The sequence below is a fragment of the Orcinus orca genome, chromosome 9, assembly GCF_937001465.1.
Source record: "Orcinus orca chromosome 9, mOrcOrc1.1, whole genome shotgun sequence".
Taxonomy (NCBI): domain Eukaryota; kingdom Metazoa; phylum Chordata; class Mammalia; order Artiodactyla; family Delphinidae; genus Orcinus; species Orcinus orca.
The window spans coordinates 6,575,203-6,592,018 of NC_064567.1; the positions used below are offsets into that span (position 1 = coordinate 6,575,203).

The 16,816-nt window shown below is 50.5% G+C and overlaps 2 protein-coding genes across 16 annotated transcripts in view; both read right to left on the minus strand.

Moving 5' to 3' along the window:
* ZNF862 (zinc finger protein 862) overlaps window positions 1-10,320 on the minus strand; it is a 32,930-nt gene extending 22,610 nt beyond the window's left edge. For 4 of the 15 annotated variants that reach the window (XR_007479096.1, XM_049714570.1, XM_049714571.1 and 1 more), the window contains exons 1-5: window positions 10,001-10,320; window positions 7,764-7,854; window positions 3,718-3,826; window positions 2,402-2,506; window positions 208-905 (exon numbers count right to left, since the gene is read on the minus strand). Coding sequence is in view for 14 of the 15 variants with exons in the window: in XM_049714570.1 (XP_049570527.1) it covers window positions 208-905; window positions 2,402-2,506; window positions 3,718-3,826; window positions 7,764-7,854; window positions 10,001-10,308 (1,311 nt within the window). In the remaining variant the exon portion in view is untranslated. Of the gene's footprint in view, window positions 1-207; window positions 906-2,401; window positions 2,507-3,717; window positions 3,827-4,112; window positions 4,262-7,763; window positions 7,855-8,721 lie in introns of all 15 variants that reach the window. The other 11 variants (XM_049714580.1, XM_049714576.1, XM_049714574.1 and 8 more) reach the window with 11 other exon arrangements.
* A 3,120-nt stretch (window positions 10,321-13,440) lies between these two features.
* The window catches only part of SSPOP (SCO-spondin), a 28,105-nt gene continuing 24,729 nt past the window's right edge, over window positions 13,441-16,816 (minus strand). Inside the window, 12 exon segments of the mRNA XM_049714996.1 lie at window positions 13,441-13,808; window positions 13,810-13,844; window positions 14,163-14,209; window positions 14,313-14,437; window positions 14,507-14,649; window positions 14,795-14,977; window positions 15,103-15,219; window positions 15,747-15,863; window positions 16,000-16,058; window positions 16,060-16,135; window positions 16,384-16,586; window positions 16,588-16,636. Of these exon segments, the coding sequence (XP_049570953.1) occupies window positions 13,635-13,808; window positions 13,810-13,844; window positions 14,163-14,209; window positions 14,313-14,437; window positions 14,507-14,649; window positions 14,795-14,977; window positions 15,103-15,219; window positions 15,747-15,863; window positions 16,000-16,058; window positions 16,060-16,135; window positions 16,384-16,586; window positions 16,588-16,636 (1,328 nt within the window). The 3' untranslated portion in view covers window positions 13,441-13,634.

Sequence of the window (16,816 nt, forward strand, 5' to 3'; positions counted from 1 at the left end):
ATCAGAAGTTAGAATATTCTGGTCCACTAATTATGTTTTGTCATCTGCCAAAAGGAGATGATGAGAGTAGGGCTGTTGTCACAAATAAAGGAGATAATTAATACATGCAAAGCACTTAAAACAACACCCAGCACATCACAAGCATGTCAGCTTATGGTAACGTTATACAGAATCCTTCCCCTTGAGCAATCATTATAAACGTATTACCTGGCCACAGGGTTCAGGTGAGTCATTACACAAAACGTTAACGTCTGAGGAGCTGCGGATGTCATCAGCAATTTCTTTTTGCCTGAAATCAGGAATGCAGTCTAGGTACAATGCAGGAACTGCTCCACTCCCTCCAGGGTCCTCCAGTGCAGCTCTCGAGCTGGGCAGGAGCTGGACCATGTTATCATAGATCCCCTGAGGCCCTGGGGGGTAACATATGGGGTAATCTGCAGTGAAGAGGTGTCCCGGACTGGCCAGCACCTCTCTGGACACATCGTGGATGCTCCGGAAACGGGCTGCCCAGCTGGGGTCCCGAGCTGCCAAGGCCTTGGCACAGAGCACGTGGGCCTTGCTCTTGGCGTGGTATTTGAGAGTCTCCACCTTGAATGGTCCTGTGTAGCCTTCTATTAACCTTGACCGTTTGTCTCTGACGGATGGGTACTCCCGGCAAGCCGAGCAAAAGAGAGCCGTCCGCTCCTCATTCATGACCAACCACGGGAACTGCGCAAACCACGCCTTCTGGATGGACCGGGGTCTCAAGGGTTTTCTGCTTCTTCCTGTGCAGTCTCCCTGGAGGCTGCCACCCTCTGAGCTGAAATGCGAAGGACAGGCTTTCTTCTGAGGAGGCAGGTAGAGTCCAGCTTCTCTGGCGGGACTTTGCATGTCCATTTCTTCCATGAAGCCCATCTTGTTTTTTCCTTTAGAAAAAAGAAACACATGGAATTTTCTCTGACATCCTATAGGTCGAGTCACTGCAACTCACAGAGGTGCTTAGATCCGTGGACTATCAAAGCTGCAACCACACCCACAAAGTGACAGCCTGCACCCGTGTTCTCTTCTCTCCAGCCCCCAACCCCCAGGTCCACCTTGCCTAACCCAGAAGAAACCAAATGGGCTTTAAGAAAACAGTTTTTTTTTTTAATATAAAGGACAGATATACCTGGCAGAAAAGAGATCTCTGCAACCTAAAACAGTGGCACAGTCTTCAGGAGAGCAGACTTATTTATGGATAAGAACACTGAACTAAGAGAAGGTAGGGTTAAAAAGGTAATTAAAGCAAACACTGCAACTGCACACTTGGCAGGAACCCCTGTCCTTGGTACCCCTGCCAGACAGGCATCTGCACTTTGCTCATGTACCTTTAGAGCAAGAGAGCAACCTACCTTCCGGGCAGACAGTTTGGTCCCCAGAGTCTTCCCTGAGCTGCAATCCATCTTTGAGTACCTGCCCCTCAGGAGTGCTACTTCAGCCCTTCCCACACCACAACCCTTCCAAGAAGTGAAAAATCCCATGACATCACTAGGACTTTTCTTCTTTAAGCTAAACCAGCAGTTTCTTTATTCACTCCTTGGTTGAAATGCAGCTTAGACAACTCTAACTCCTCTGGAGCCATTTATTATGCACCAACAAGTTCAGATGCCCAGTGGGCAAGGACTCAACAGTACTTTCTCCCGGCCAATGGACCAGTCAGTCTACGAAACTGTAGCCAACCCCGGAAGCACAAAGCTACGAGTAAAGAGTCAATGGGCTCAAAGTTAAGAGCCAAGCACAGGAGAAACAAACCGAAACAAATTAGTATCTGTGAAGTCTAGGGCTCCTTGTGGTCCATCTGAGATAAATCACAAGGGAGAGCAAACGTCCACAATTCGATCCATCGGAGAACTCGTTCCACCTCCCTTTTCTCCTGTAGAAGGGGCTGGGTTAACGCGCTCGTCTTACACAATGACAGAGGCCATCTGGCCTGGCTCTGGGCAAGCCAATCCCTGAACAGGACATGCTTATCAAAGGAGGAAAGCAAACATCAGTCCCCAGGATTTAGCAGCCATCTGTTTATTCACCCATTCATTCCATGATTGTCTACTACGCAACCACGTGCCAGGCATTGTTCTTGGTACTGGGACTACAGTAGTAAGTAAGACCAAGTCATGCCTTCATGGAACTTAGAATATATAATTATACATAAACATCTACTCTCAGGTAGAAATAAAATAAAGGGAGATGAGAGTTTGGAGAACAACATTGGGGGAGGTGTGTATATCTTAGACGGGGTGACAGTTGGGGGAAGAACAGCATTCGTGTGTAACTGGTGGGGAACAGGGAGAGGCAGAGGATGAGACTGGAGCCTTGGGACCCAGCTTCCTGCTCCCTCCCTCCAGCTAAGGACCCCTCCTCCCGGGGGCAGGTCCGCACTCACCTCGGTGGAGGCTCAAGAGACTCCTCTGGCCCTGGACCTTGGCTAGCCACTGCTCTGGCCCTCGCTCAAATTTATAGAACAGCTCTGGGTTGGCAATAGCTGGTCCTGAGTCAGGAACAGAGAGATGCACTGTGAGGTCGGATCCAGGTCACACAGGCTAAGAAGGTATGAAAACTACTGGTCCAGAACAGAGGCTCAAACTCAAATGCGGAGCGGGACCAGACAATACTCTGAGGAAACCAGGCAGGGGTGGGAGGCTGTGGATTTGAACCCAGGTGTGGGGTAGCTACTCAAGTCCAGGAGGGGCCGCCAGCTGAATACAGGGTCAGCATGGCCTCTAGACCATCCCAGTTTCCAACAGAAGCCAGAAATCATATTTCTATATGAAAACCCCCCCATGGCGAAATACTGACAACTTATTTAAATATTTTAAAGCCAAAGAAAAGAGATGAAAGAAAGAAAGAAAAAAAAGGTGTAGGCCAAATCTGGCCCACAGCTGCTACTTTGCAACTTCTGGTTTAAAAGAATCATTGGTTTTCAAACCATTTTTAGTAGACAGTAAGACCACAACCCCTCCATCCACAGAGAGCTGAGACTGTTGCCCCCAGAACCCTGAGGGGTCAAGAAGAAAAGAAGCAGAGAAAGGCATGGCGCATGGTCATCAAATTGAAATCCGAAAAGAGTACGTGTGCATGTACACATGATGAAATACATTCCTCTCTGTCCATGGTCTAGGAAGTCTACCCATAGAAGCAGAGAAAGGACATTCAGAAAATAGAAAAGATGAAAACTACCTACATGGGCACAAAGTTTCAAGTTGTTTTATTTCATTGAACCTCTATGACAAGCCTGTGAAGAAAGAAGCCAAGGCTTGAAAAGGCTAATGGGCTTGGTCAGTACCATGTGGCAGAGCTGGGACTGAGACCAGATTTCCAGGCTGCAGATCTGATGCTCGTTCCACCACCACCCACCACCTCCAATGTCCTCTGGGCACTGAAACAAAATCCACCTGCAGTGCCACAGTCCACAGGTGGGGCTTCCCTTCTGGCATGCTGGGATATTCTGAAGCATCCAGGTCTAGCCTTGACACGCCCAATTTCCCCACTTCTCTTGGCTAATTTAAGTGGAAAAGAGAAAGGGTGATGTGTGAATCCGTGTGCAGTTAAGTCAGATATGGGACTGAGTGGATAAATAGTATAAAGATGCCTGGAAAAAAATGGTCGGATTCCAGAAAATTCTCAAGTATGTCATAGTCAGACATGGTTGGGAATGCTGACCTAGATTCAGGCAGTGGGGAAGTGAACAGGAGCCCATACCCAGGGGTGCTGCCAGCTCATCAGAACCACAGATCTTCTGTTGCTGACTCAGCAGCATCCACTCCTCCTGAAGCAAATACACCGTGATGTCATCAAACGTCACAGGAGCCTGCAAGGAAAAATGACACCAGCTAAGCACCAACTTCTTCCTTAATCTTCCACACCTGAGCTCACAACCACCTGAGGACACCCCTACTCTGGGAACAGATCAGACTGGGGGAGGGGGCGTTATCAATCTACATACAAGACCTACACCGCATTACTCTCACCCCCTGGGTGCAAGTCACAGCGGGAATAAGACCCATTCTTCTAGGAACAGCCACACACTGCAACAGAAGTGTCATAACGAAGGCCAGCTCCGGACTCTCACACGCGTCCCCCTGCACACTCCTCACCAGCCTTCGCACAGGATCCATTACTTCTCAGCCAGTGCGTCAGCCACAACCAACAGCACTTCTTTTGCAAAATCTTCAACGTGGTAAATCCTCACTTAGGAAGATGTATCTGATTTCTGGAAGTAGTCAACCGTCACTGAGAACTATGTCTGTGAATGTGGTCAGTTATCAAGATGGGCAAAGCTTTAGAGCTGAGAACTGTATTCCATGGGGCTTATAAAGGAGCTCTCTCTGTTCCACCAAAGAAGGGCGAGGAAATTCAGAAAACGTTCAGGAAGTTCTGAATTAAGATGGCAGATTGAACACGTACACTGAATTTTGCTTCCTCCTGTGAGTTTAAAAAGACACTCTCCCCCTGAAAAAAACTCCAAACAAAACACCCTCTAAGGACTTCCCTGGTGGTCCACTGGTTGAGAATCTGTCTTGCAATGCAGGGAACGCCGGTTCGATCCCCGATCGGGGAGCTAAAATCCCACATGCCGCGCAGCAACTAACCCCGTGAGCTACAACTACTGAGCCTGCACACCACAACCACGCACCGCAACGAAGAGCCCATACACCACAGCGAAAGATCCTGCGTGCCGCAACTAAGACCCAATGCAGCCAATAAATAAATAAATAAATGTTTTTAAAAATTGTTAAAAAAAAACACCCTCTGGGATAGACAACACAACAAGGGGACAATAGCAATACAATTTTGTTAACTGAAAAGCAGATGAAAAAGTAATAACTGAGCAGATCCAAGAAAATCATACCCTCAGCTAGCAGTGGGCAAATGGAGAAACAACCCAATTTACATTTGCTAAATCCTCAAAAGACTCAGGATCTGGCAGCCCCAGGAACCTCTGGCCTGGGAGTGAACGCAGCGAGGTTAAAATAATAAGAATTTGGGGGAAGCTGTTCGGAACAAATGCCTGCCCAGATCCCCTACACAGGCTCCAAGTTGGCAAGTCCCTCCCTTCCACGTGCTCAGAGCTTCCAGTTAGAATTCTGGTTTTTCCACTGTTAAGCGTCAGCAAACAACTGGACTACCAGACATCTGAGGAAAGGCTCTAACAGGTCTGATAGAGATCGAAACAGACAGGAGATGAGCAAGAGTGAGGAGGAACTGAGGAAATGGAAGTGGGTCATGGAGCAAAAAACCTTTAAAAAACAAAACTATCATCAATAGCCTCAGAGAGGTAAGATATTGCAGCCATGAAAAAAGCGGTTATAAAAGAAATAATCAGAAAACAGAATCTGTTGCTGTTTACCCTTTTAAATTTCATATCACCAACATTTATCACCTAGTCAAAGAAATAAAAAAATAAATAAAACTATCAACAAAAAGGAAATCCCCGGGCTTCCCTGGTGGCGCAGTGGTCGAGAGTCCGCCTGCCGATGCAGGGGACACGGGTCCGTGCCCCGGTCCGGGAAGATCCCACATGCCGCAGAGTGGCTGGAGCCTGTGCTCTGCAACGGGAGAGGCCACAGCAGTGAGAGGCCTGCGTACTGCAAAAAAAAAAAAAAAAAAAAAAGGAAATCCCCGAACCCCCAAAAAACAACATTTTGGGAAATAGCATCCTTGTGACATAAGGATGTCCTTCCAAAGTGACAACTCTGAAGGGGACACAGTCATTTCCATTTGTAACAAGTTCTAGTACATTTGTTTAAAATCGCCTGTAATTTTATACTCAAACTTAAAGCACATGAAATATCTACTTTAACTTCAACATAGAGGCTTCTTGAGAAAAACAATACAGATAATTATCAGTCACTATTGATTTGTATATTTTAAAGTAAGTTGAGTATTTTTCTTATGAGTCAATATACGTTTACTGCAGAAAATTTAGACAATAAGCAGAAAAGATGTTTTAAGATCACCCCCAATCTCCTTACTGAAAAACAACTACTATTGACATTTGGTATGTAACCTTCCAGTCTTTTGTCTACGAATATGTATAAATGAACAGTCTTAAAAACAAACATGGAATTGTACTGCCAATGTGTATGTGCCAATAGTATGCCAATGTGTATTTTAAATAACTATTTGCTCTCAGAGTGTCTTCCAAAGCAAAATGTGATTATAATTGCAAAAACCTGCTGCAGGATGGGCTCCACTAAGAGCAGGCGGGCGGACGGCAAAGAGGTACACACAACATATGGCCTAAGGAGAGCCAATGTGGGGAGGGGGGAAGAAAACCCTCGAGATTATACTGAAGGCAGATCCTAGCAGGATGACCGTATACTAGGACCACAGGGCAAGCTGTTCTGATCAGGGCAGGTTAGAGTTTGTGACCAAGGGCAAGCAGGGTTCCCTATTCATTCCCACCCACCCTGTCTTCCTGAGGGGACAGGTGGGCATAATGAAAGCCAACAGACCCATCACGTTATGAGAGCCACAAGGATGAAGAGTATGGCCAGGGCTGAATGTTTAGATAATGAAGAACTGTCTTCCCAACGAGTAACTACGCTAAGCCTTGAACCTCTCTTTTAACGAGTATTATGGCAAGAGTCTTCAGATGACTGCAATGTAAAGGAAACACAAATCTGCTTGAATAAGAGGAATTTCTTACCTACATAGAAAGCAAGGACTATCTCTGGATGTTCAACTTTACTGATTCCCACTGTCTATAAGGCAGAGCTCCGAGTTCTCAGCCCAGCACCAAGTCCCCTGGATCTGAACCTAACTTACCTTCCTAACCTCAGCTCTAGGTATTCCCCACCTGGAATCTCTACTACAGCCAGATTAGTATAATTGCAATCACTCAGGGACTTCCCTTGTGGTCCAGTGGTAAAGAATCTGCTTTCCAATGCAGGGGACGCAGGTTCGATCCCTGGTCGGCACGTTAAGATTCCACATGCCAAGGGGCAACTAAGATAGTGTGCCACAACTACTGAGCTGGCGCGCCTCAACCAGAGAGCCCGTGTGCCAAAAGCTAGAGCCCACATGCTCTGGAGCCCACGTGCCACAACTAGAGAGAGAAAACCCTCACGCCACAACTAGAGAGAAGCCGGTGCACCGCAACGGAAGATCCCGCATGCCTCAATGAAGATCCTCCGTGTGCTGCAACTAACACCAGACGCGGCCAAAAATAAAATTAAAAAAATAAAACATTAAATTGCAGCCACTCAACCTATCTTGTACCTTTCCTCCCTCTTCACACCCAATCTTTACATTCCCTGACTCTGCCTACTTCCTCCCACTCACTCATCAAGTTCCTACTCACATTCCATCTCTTTCTCGCAAGGGACTTCCTGCCCACCTAGCCCAAGCACTTCTACTTCTCCCGAGCAAGGAAGGCTTTATACCCCTCGTGGTGCCTGGTCCACAGGAAGCCTATGCTGATCATCTTATTTTATAACCCCCTTCACCATCACCACCCCTTTCCCCACCACCACATTATACAGAAAATATTTCATAGGCATTTAATTCATTTTTTCATTCAACATATTCTATTTGTTTCTGTGTGCTTGGAGATCCTAAGATATAAAAGACACTATCTCTATTTGTCAAGGAGAAAAACCCATCAGGAGATGACAGACGACTGTGATATAAGTGCAATAATAAAACTTCTAAGGGGGGTGGGGTGCCAGTGGTGGCTAGGAACCAGAGATGTTGAGGCAATAAATACATACACAGTAAATGTGTATGAAGCAATAAATACATACACAGTAAATACTCCTACTTGGCAGCAACGACAATAGTCTCCCAGAGGGCACATGAGGTGTCAGACTGCAGTGTTCTTCACAGCACCCACACCTACAACAAAAGGGCTCCTGTATGAGATGCTATCTTGAGTCATTCATTCAGAAAATACTGAGAACCTATTACATGCCAGATACTGCTCCACTAGTCTAGCTGGGGATAGAGTGAAGTCAGCAAACAAATAAATGTGAGAATTTTATACAGTGACAGGGCTGCGAAGAAAATAAAACAGGATAACGGGTTAGAGTGATGGGGAAAGGTCTTTGTCCTCTATCCATTATTCTGCCAATGGCAAGCAAGATACCCCACACTTAATCCAATAGGCTAAGACTGCTTTTAGTTAATAAATATCACAAAATAGCATCTAAGGAAGATTCTAATAATACACCAAGCTACTACCTCAGGTGGACCCCCCAGTCTTCCAGCTTTGAGAGAAAAAAGTGATATTCAGAATGGAACTTTAGAACAGCACAGCTATTGCACCCAGGCCTTAGTTATTGTCACTCATCTGCAATACCTCTTACACTGCTAGTTTGTTTTGCAATTACTTTATTTCATCTTTGGATAACATCCTCATTCCCTAGGTTAAAAAACTGATGTACCTGGGAAGGGTGCCCTTTTGAGACACCTTACAATCACGATTAGAATCAAGGGTGAAATTTCCAGTCCCCAGTGTTTTCAATTAGTGGTTGGGCCTGAAAAGGACATAAAATTTCTCCTCCACCTCCCCAAATATCTGTATTTCACTCTTCTCACACCAAAGGCTAAGAAATCCTACAACTGAACAGAATACCTTGAAATCAACCTCAAATCACTAATTCCACTTTTCAGTGCCAATTGTGTATAGCTCTTCTTCTACTGCATTTTGCTCCCCCTCTGTCCAAATTCAGGTTCAGTCTAAACTAAACCTCAGGATATTACCTGAGGGTGTGAGCCATTTCCTTTACTTTTCTGGTATCCCCTAAAGTGCTTAGCATGAGGCTGGCATGCAGTTCACCTTCAATCTTTCTCTGGTTACGTTCTGTTGAGCTTTATTGTCTTGGACTGTTTATAGGTTGTTTCATCTGGAAAATGCATCGCGGTAACTTGTGGAGAGGATGGAGTACGGAAGAGATGATTAAGCAAGGAGTAACTTCTTTTGTAATTCAGAGTCCTTCCCAGTCTTTCCAGGAAAAAGTACAGCATCAAAATAACCTCACTATCTTTTCTGTCTTTTGTCTGTTGGACAACCCTTCCAGGCTTGTCCATGTTATTGAAGTGAAAACTGCGGGAAAGCTCCTGGAGGAAAGTAGTCATTTCATATGTACTTCCAGCATTTCCATCAACTTAAATCACGGATCACAAATGTTTATTAAATGAGCAATTTTTTTTAAAGGAGAGACTCAGTATGCACTCGAAAAGTTTGTTGAGGAGGTTCCCTTTGTGCCAAAGAAGAAACAATCCTCAAGAACTGGTATCAAATAATATCCAGAAAGATCTCGGTCCCCAAAGGCTGCCAATGTCTCCGAATCAAGTGCGTGCGACCACGCTCGTCTTTGCTGACACTGACTCCGAGCTCTAGCAATCCTGTCAAACCCACTTAACTCTACCTTCAAGCACTTTTCCCCACCTTTTCTTCCAATTCACAGCCTCTTGCTCAAAGCCTGAAGCAAGTTTATGAAATATGCTTCTAAGCAATACTCAAAAACTCCACGAAGTAGATAAGCTAGAAACAGAAATCGGCAAGAAATGTGCCAGATGCCTTGTCTTTTTCTTCTCAGCCCTTTCTTGGGAAGGGGGATCCAGGCAGGGCCAAGCCCTCATCCTGCCTCTCGGTGATCCCTATGCCTGGCTCCCAGTGGGGTCCGATCCAGCCTCAAGGCCTTAAAACATGCTGGGCCTCTTCCAAACGCCAGTGGTGTTGTGGGAAAATAGGAAGCACTTTCGCACTACTACACTGAGCGGGTCACCCACCCAGCGTCAACCGGGCGGCGGGCTCGGCGGAGGGCTGCTAGGCCAGCCGCGTGGGGAGGGAGCGGAAGGCTGCGCGGGACTCGCCCGGAGTCGGCCGCCCAAGTGCAGAGGAAGAAGCGGGCGAGCGGGCGAGTCCTTCCCTGCAAGGCTGGCTCATCTGCGAGGACTCCGCCCGTACCGCCCGCCTCGCCCAGATCAGGGATCTACGGGAGGGGAGTGGGCGGCCCCAGGGCCCTTCCAGGCCTACCTTCCCCGACTCCCTGGGCTCCATGGCCCTGCTTTCGGTGGCCCGTGCTGACCCCGCCACGGCCTCCAGGCCGCCCCCTCCCCCCGCGGCCTGGCCTGAGGATGCCGTAGCCGCGACCACCTTGGGGACCGGGACCCCCGGAAGGGAGGGCGCCCCGGCGGGGAGGGAGCGCGGCCCGGAACCGGCTGTCCCTGGTCAGAGGGGGCGGTGGCGCTCGCGGAGCCAGGAGAGGCGCGCAGCTGGTACTTGCGTCGCGCCGAGCGAGCCGCTTTACGGCAGCAGCCTAGCCCGAGGCGGCGGGGCATCATGGGAAGCGCGGTCCAGGCTCGGTAAGCGGCTCCCAAGGCTGCTATTGCTCCGGGAATACGGGGTCCCGATTGGACGAAGCAGCTAGCTCTCCGCCCTTCCCGCCTCCCTCCCCCGGCGATGGTTACTAGGTAGCGTACCCACGACGCTCTCCCAGGCCCTATAGGAAGGGCAAAGTACTCTGATTGGGCTATAAGATTGCTCGTGCTTGCGTCTATTCCCTCGCATTTTTAGGGCGAATGTCAACCTTGAAGACTCCAGACTGTATCTACTCAAGGAGGTAAATACTTTTTGTAGGATTCATTCAAAAAACATCATTGGTTGCCTGTCATGTTGCCAGGCATTGTGCAAAGGTTTGGGAATGCGCAGTTGAGTTAAACAGAAACTTTGCCTCCAAGGAATTCGTAGTCTATCGAGGAAACAGACCATAAACATAACTACAAAATGAAGAGACAGTGCAACGAAAGACGTAAACACAAGACTCTATTAAAGCACACTTTGTCACCTTAGGGTGCGGTGGTGGGACGATATGGGGTAGTTAGTCAAGGATTTCCTGAGGAAATGCTGCCTGAGTTGAATTAAAACAAGAGGTAGGAGTTAGCCACGTAAAGAAGGTGCTATGGTGTCCCCTCCAAATTCATGTGTTAACCCCTATGTGATGGTGTTTAGATGTGGAGCCTTTGGGAGGTAATTAGGTTTAGATGAGATCATGAGGGTGGGGCTCTCATGATGGGATCAGTGTCCTTATAAGACAAGACACCAGAGAGCTTGCCCTCTCTCTCTGCCATGTAAGGACACAAAGAGAAGGTAGCTGTCTGTAAGCCAGGAATAAAGTTCTCACCAGAACCCGACCATACTGGCACCTTGATCTTGGACTTCCAGCCTCCAGAACAGTGAGAAAATAAATTTCTGTTGTTTAAGTCACCTGGTCTATGGTATTTTGTTATGGCAACCTGAGCCAACTAAAACGGGAGGAGAAGAGGAGTGTTGCTAGGAAGAGCAACTGTGCATGAGAAACAACCTCGGCAAAGCAAGGGAGGTGAGCAAACAGTGTGTGTAGGGAAGGTGTGTAAGACAGGAAGTGGTGGGAAATGACGCTGGAGAGACACGAGGGATGGATGTGGAAGGCATCGTGTGCTGCCTTTAAGGGCTGGAAGTAAGTTTTTAGCTGGTGACTGGTGTGGGCAAATTGCACTTTGGTTACTGAAGAGTAGAAGGTGAATATAGAGGGGAAAAGATAGAAGAGAGAAAACCAAACTCTAAATACATATATTTACTCTCCATTCTTCTCTCATCTTCTTTAAAAGTTGTAAAATTATATAAAGTAATAGTAACAATGTGTTGTTTCGCTTGTAATGTATATGGATGTAATGTGTATAATAATAATACAAATAATGGACAGTAAAGTGCAGAAATCTTAAGTGTACAGCTCAATGTATTTTTACATGTGTACCATGTAGTCAACACCCAGATCATATATAAAAAATTTCCAGAACTCCAGAAAGTTTCCTTGTGGCCCTCCCATTATGTATACATAGGGGTAAAACTACAGAAAGTAAGGAAATGACTATCATAAAAGTGTTGTCCGACTTTTGCACAGCAAAGGAAACCGTAAACAAGATGAAAAGACAACCCTCAGAATGGGAGAAAATATTTGCAAACGAAGCAACTGACAAAGGATTAATCTCCAAAATATACAAGCAGCTCAATAACAAAAAAACAAACAACCCAACCCAAAAATGGGCAGAAGACCTAAATAGACATTTCTCCAAAGAAGATATACACATTGCCAACAAACACATGAAAGGATGCTCAACATCACTAATCATTAGAGAAATGCAAATCAAAACTACAATGAGGTTTCATCTCACACAGGTCAGAATGGCCATCATCAAAAAATCTACAAACAATAAATGCTGGAGAGAGTGTGGAGAAAAGGGAACCCTCTTGCACTGTTGGTGGGAATGTAAATTGATACAGCCACCATGGAGAACAGTATTGGAGGTTCCTTAAAAATCTAAAATTAGAACTACCATATGACCCAGCAATCCCACTACTGGGCATATACCCTGAGAAAACCAGAACTCAAAAAGAGTCATGTACCACAATGTTCATTGCAACACTGTTTACAATAGCCAGGACATGGAAGCAACCTAAGTGTCCATCGACAGATGAATGGATGAAGAAGATGTGGCACATATATACAAGGGAATATTACTCAGCCATAAAAAGAAATGAAATTGAGTTATTTGTAGTGAGGTGGATGGACCTAGAATCTGCCATACAGAGTGAAGTCAGTCAGAAAGAGAAAAACAAATACCATATGCTAACACATATATATGAAATCTAAAAAAAAAAAAAGGTTCTGAAGAACTTAGGGGCAGGACAAGAATAAAGACGCAGACCTAGAGAATGGACTTGAGGACACAGGGAGGGGGAAGGGTAAGCTGGGAAGAAGTGAGAGAGTGGCATTGACATATATACACTACCAAATGTGAAATAGATAGCTGGTGGGAAGCAGCCGCACAGCACAGGGAGATCAGCTTGGTGCTTTGTGACCACCTAGAGGGGTGGGATAGGGAGGGTGGGAGGGAGGCTCAAGAGGGAGGGGATATGGGGATATATGTATACATATAGCTGGTTCACTTTGTTATACAGCAGAAACTAACACAACACTGTAAAGCAATTATACTCCAATAAAGATGTTAAAAAAAATAATAAAAGTGTTGTCCCAAATGCTTAGCTCAGCAGTGTGGCTTCTGGCCAACTGCTTTCTCTGGCTCCACAGACTTTGAGGGTGGATAAAACAGGGATTACATAAGTAGAGTAACTAGAAGGAGCGGAGTTGTGGGAAGATGATGAGCACAGTTTGGGACATGATGCTTTTAAGTATCTAAGTGATATTCAAATTGATGTTCTAGTCAGCAGTTGAATGCACAAGTGCATAGCAAGTGTAACCTATCTTCGAGGACAGAAATCATGTGGACAATCAAATTATAATAGCTGCTTTATCATCAGGAATTGCAATCCTTTTACACATTTCCTTTCCTCAATATTTCTGACAGTCCTTCCCCATTGAGGGATATATGTGATTAAGAATGAATGATTGGGGGCTTCCCTGGTGGCGCAGTGGTTGGGAGTCCGCCTGCCAATGCACGGGACGCGGGTTCGTGCCCCGATCCGGGAAGATCCCACATGCCGCGGAGCGGCTGGGCCCGTGAGCCATGGCCGCTGAGCCTGCGCGTCCGGAGCCTGTGCTCCGCAACGGGAGAGGTCACAACAGTGAGAGGCCCGCGTACCGAAAAAAAAAACAAACAAAAAAGAAGGGCTAGGGGGCGTGGAGGGCTGTGGTGTCACCGGGCGGGGGCGCCCGTGGTGCCAGCACTCGCAGTGGTGTGCACGCACCAGGGTCCCCCGGGGCCTGCCCCGCACTGCAGCTGCCCTGACTCTCCGTGGCGTTGGGCTCCCGGCACGTCTGCTCACAGGGCCCCAGCTCCCCGGGGGGCCACCTGCTGCCACATTTCTCCGGGGGGGGGCACTCTGCCAGGGAAGACCACCGAGCCCACCACTCGGGTCAGCCCTGGGTGCAGCCTCGATTCTCCCCCCTCCCACACTAGGCACCCTTGGGTCCCTGCTCCTGTCCCCAGCGCTGCCCACTCGGCTCCAGCAGCCTCCAGACTTCTGGGTTTCCGAATATACCTCTCTGCTCTATCCACCCTCCCAAATACTAGTGGCGCCCAGCTTGGTAAGTGGAGGTAGCACCGCCTAGGACATGCAGGCCCCTCTCCCCTTATCAGGGCCAGCCTGGCCTTGGCTTTGGAGGGACCAGCAGGGATGTGGGCAGCCCACATCTCACCCCGACAGCCAGCGACGGGGCAGCTGAAGGCTCAGCCTTGGCCGACACTGGGAAGACACTGCTCTTGTTCAGATGCCTGCCACGCCTTCCTCCCCACCCCCGTTCTCAGCAGCCCCGCCCTCCATCCCCACCCACGCCCCCAGCCCTCACCAGCGGGTGCAGTTCTGGGTGAGCAGAGTCCCTGGGGGCATCTCCCGACCCTGCTCTTCAGGAGTCAAGCTGAGGCCCCAGGGCAGAGAGCTGAGCGCACGCACGTGCCGTAGCGGCGGGGCAGGCTCCGGTTACACTTGGACCATCCCCCCTTCCCCCCACCTGCCTGCTCCCTCACGGGAGAGTCAGGGCACGGTGCCCACACCCACCTGCCCTCCAGGGCAGTCACAGCCAAGCTGGCAGGGCTCCTGCATGCAGAGGGTGCCAGGCTGCAGATGCGAGCACAGGCGCGGGCACGAGGTCGCACAGGGGCTGAGCACCTGGCCAGGTGGGCGCTCTGGGGGGAGCGCAGAGAGCGAGGTGGTGTCCCAGGGAGGGGGCTGCCTCGGGACCCTCCGCCGGCCGTGGCGATAAGCCGGGACGGGCCCTGGGCTCGGCAGCACGGCAGGGAACAGCAGGCACCCAGCGCCCTGGGTGCTCACCGGGGCAGGGCTGCAGGTTACGTTCCTGCCGTTGCTCCGTGTCCTGGGCCTGGCACGGTGCCCCCGCAGGACCTTCCTTGCGGCTGCTCCAGTCTGACCAAGGCCCGAGGGCTGGACACTCATGGGGGCGGCACACCAGGGACCCGTTAACACAGGTGCTGTGCCAGCGGTGTGCAGAAAGGGCTCAGACCCTTGAGAGTCAGGTGAACAGAGCCTCTGCTCCCCAGCAAGGCCCATAACCCTGACCTGGCCCGAGCCTCCCACCCAGGGCTCCCCATGTCCCTGCCTGGCCGCCGGCCGGCAGCCACCCGCCTCGGCCGGAGCCAGCACCCATGAAGCACTGGGGCTGGGGAGGCCACAGCAGCAAGAAGACATGGGCACACGGCGCCCATCCTGTACCAGCTGGCCAGGGGGACAGCGGCAGCCTGGGAGAGCGGGGCTGGGGCGGGCGCACGTGACGGATCCCTCTGTTAGCCAGCTGGAGTCCAAAGCCTCAGGCAGCCCTGGAGCGCCCTTCCTCCCGCCCCTCCCCCCACGCGACCTGTTCTCCACCTGCCCTGGGTGTGGGCACCACCCTGGGAAACTTTTTTTTTTTTTTTTTTTTTGCGGTACGCGGGCCTCTCACTGTTGTGGCCTCTCCCGTTGCGGAGCACAGGCTCCGGACGCGCAGGCTCAGCGGCCATGGCTCACGGGCCCAGCCGCTCTGCGGCATGTGGGATCCTCCCGGACCGGGGCACGAACCCGTGTCCCCTGCATCGGCAGGCGGACTCTCAACCACTGCGCCACCAGGGAAGACCCCCTGGGAAACTTTGAGGCTTCCTGAGAGCATCCTTAGGACGCAGCCTGTCTTGACTAAGGCTCACTCGGGCAGCACCCCCAGCCGGTTGCTGAAAGTGACTCAGAGATCCACTCGGCTGCCCTATAACTCACGGCCCAGCCGTCTGCCCGCCACCTGGGTGGCACCGTCCCTGCAGACACTGCACGCGGACCCAGAGGTCGGCACAGCTTCTTGGGCAGTGGTCGGCACGGTCCAGGGTGGGCACGGGGTCCCGGGCCTCGCAGCTCTCTCCTGCGGACCAGAAGGTAGGAGTCTGTGTCGGGACTTCATGAGTCCCGAGCCTTCCCTGGGCACCTCCAGGGCCAGAGGCAGCATCCCCCTCAGGTGCCATACCCCTGGCCCCTCCTCCGCTGCTGGAGCCGGCTACCTGGGCAAGGCCCCATGGTGCAGCTCTCAGTCTGAGCCCATGGCCCCTGGCAGCCTCCTCCAGCGCAGCTGGAACCCCCCACTGCAGGGTACCTGGCAGCGGCTCCAGGCCCCCCAAGGACTCCACTGGCATCAATCTGGGGAGAAGAAGCGGAAGTCGGTCCCCAGGCCCGCCTCCTGCCTCCAGCTGAGCCCCCTTCCTCACCTTCTAGCTGCTGACCCTCCAGCCTCAAATCCAGCAGGCCCTGGGGACTAGCCGGAGGGCGAGCAGGCCAGCTGACTGCTGGGACGCTGACGTGAACAACGTGGCCCAGCCCTACCTGGCCAGGCCCGACTCCACCGCATTCCAGGCCCCTCCCCCTGTGGCCTCCGCCCCTCCCATCACCTTGGCAGGCTCCAGGGTCTGGGCAGAGACGCTGCTGGCTGAGTGGCACGGTGCAGAGGTCTGGATCCCCGGCCCATGGCCTCCCCGTCTCGGGGTCCAAACAGAGGCGGCGGCGGTGCTGCTCTGAAGCCAGCGTGGGGACCGAGGTGGAGGAGAGGCCAGCTGGGTCCCTGGGCCAGTGCTCCTCTAGGGCAGTCCTGGAGGCAGGGCCCACAGGGTGACCACTCGGACCAGCGGCTCAGAGGCAGAAGACCTAGGAAGGGCGGCACGTGAGCATCCTTCCCGGGACCCTTCCCCAGACCCAGAGACCACAGTAGATAGGGAGGGAGGGGCTCAGCTTGTGACCAGGAAGGTCCGGAAACAGGAGAGGCTGAGGGAGGTGTAGGGGGCCAGGGCAGGGTGACCAACCATCCTGGTTTGTCTGGGACCGTCC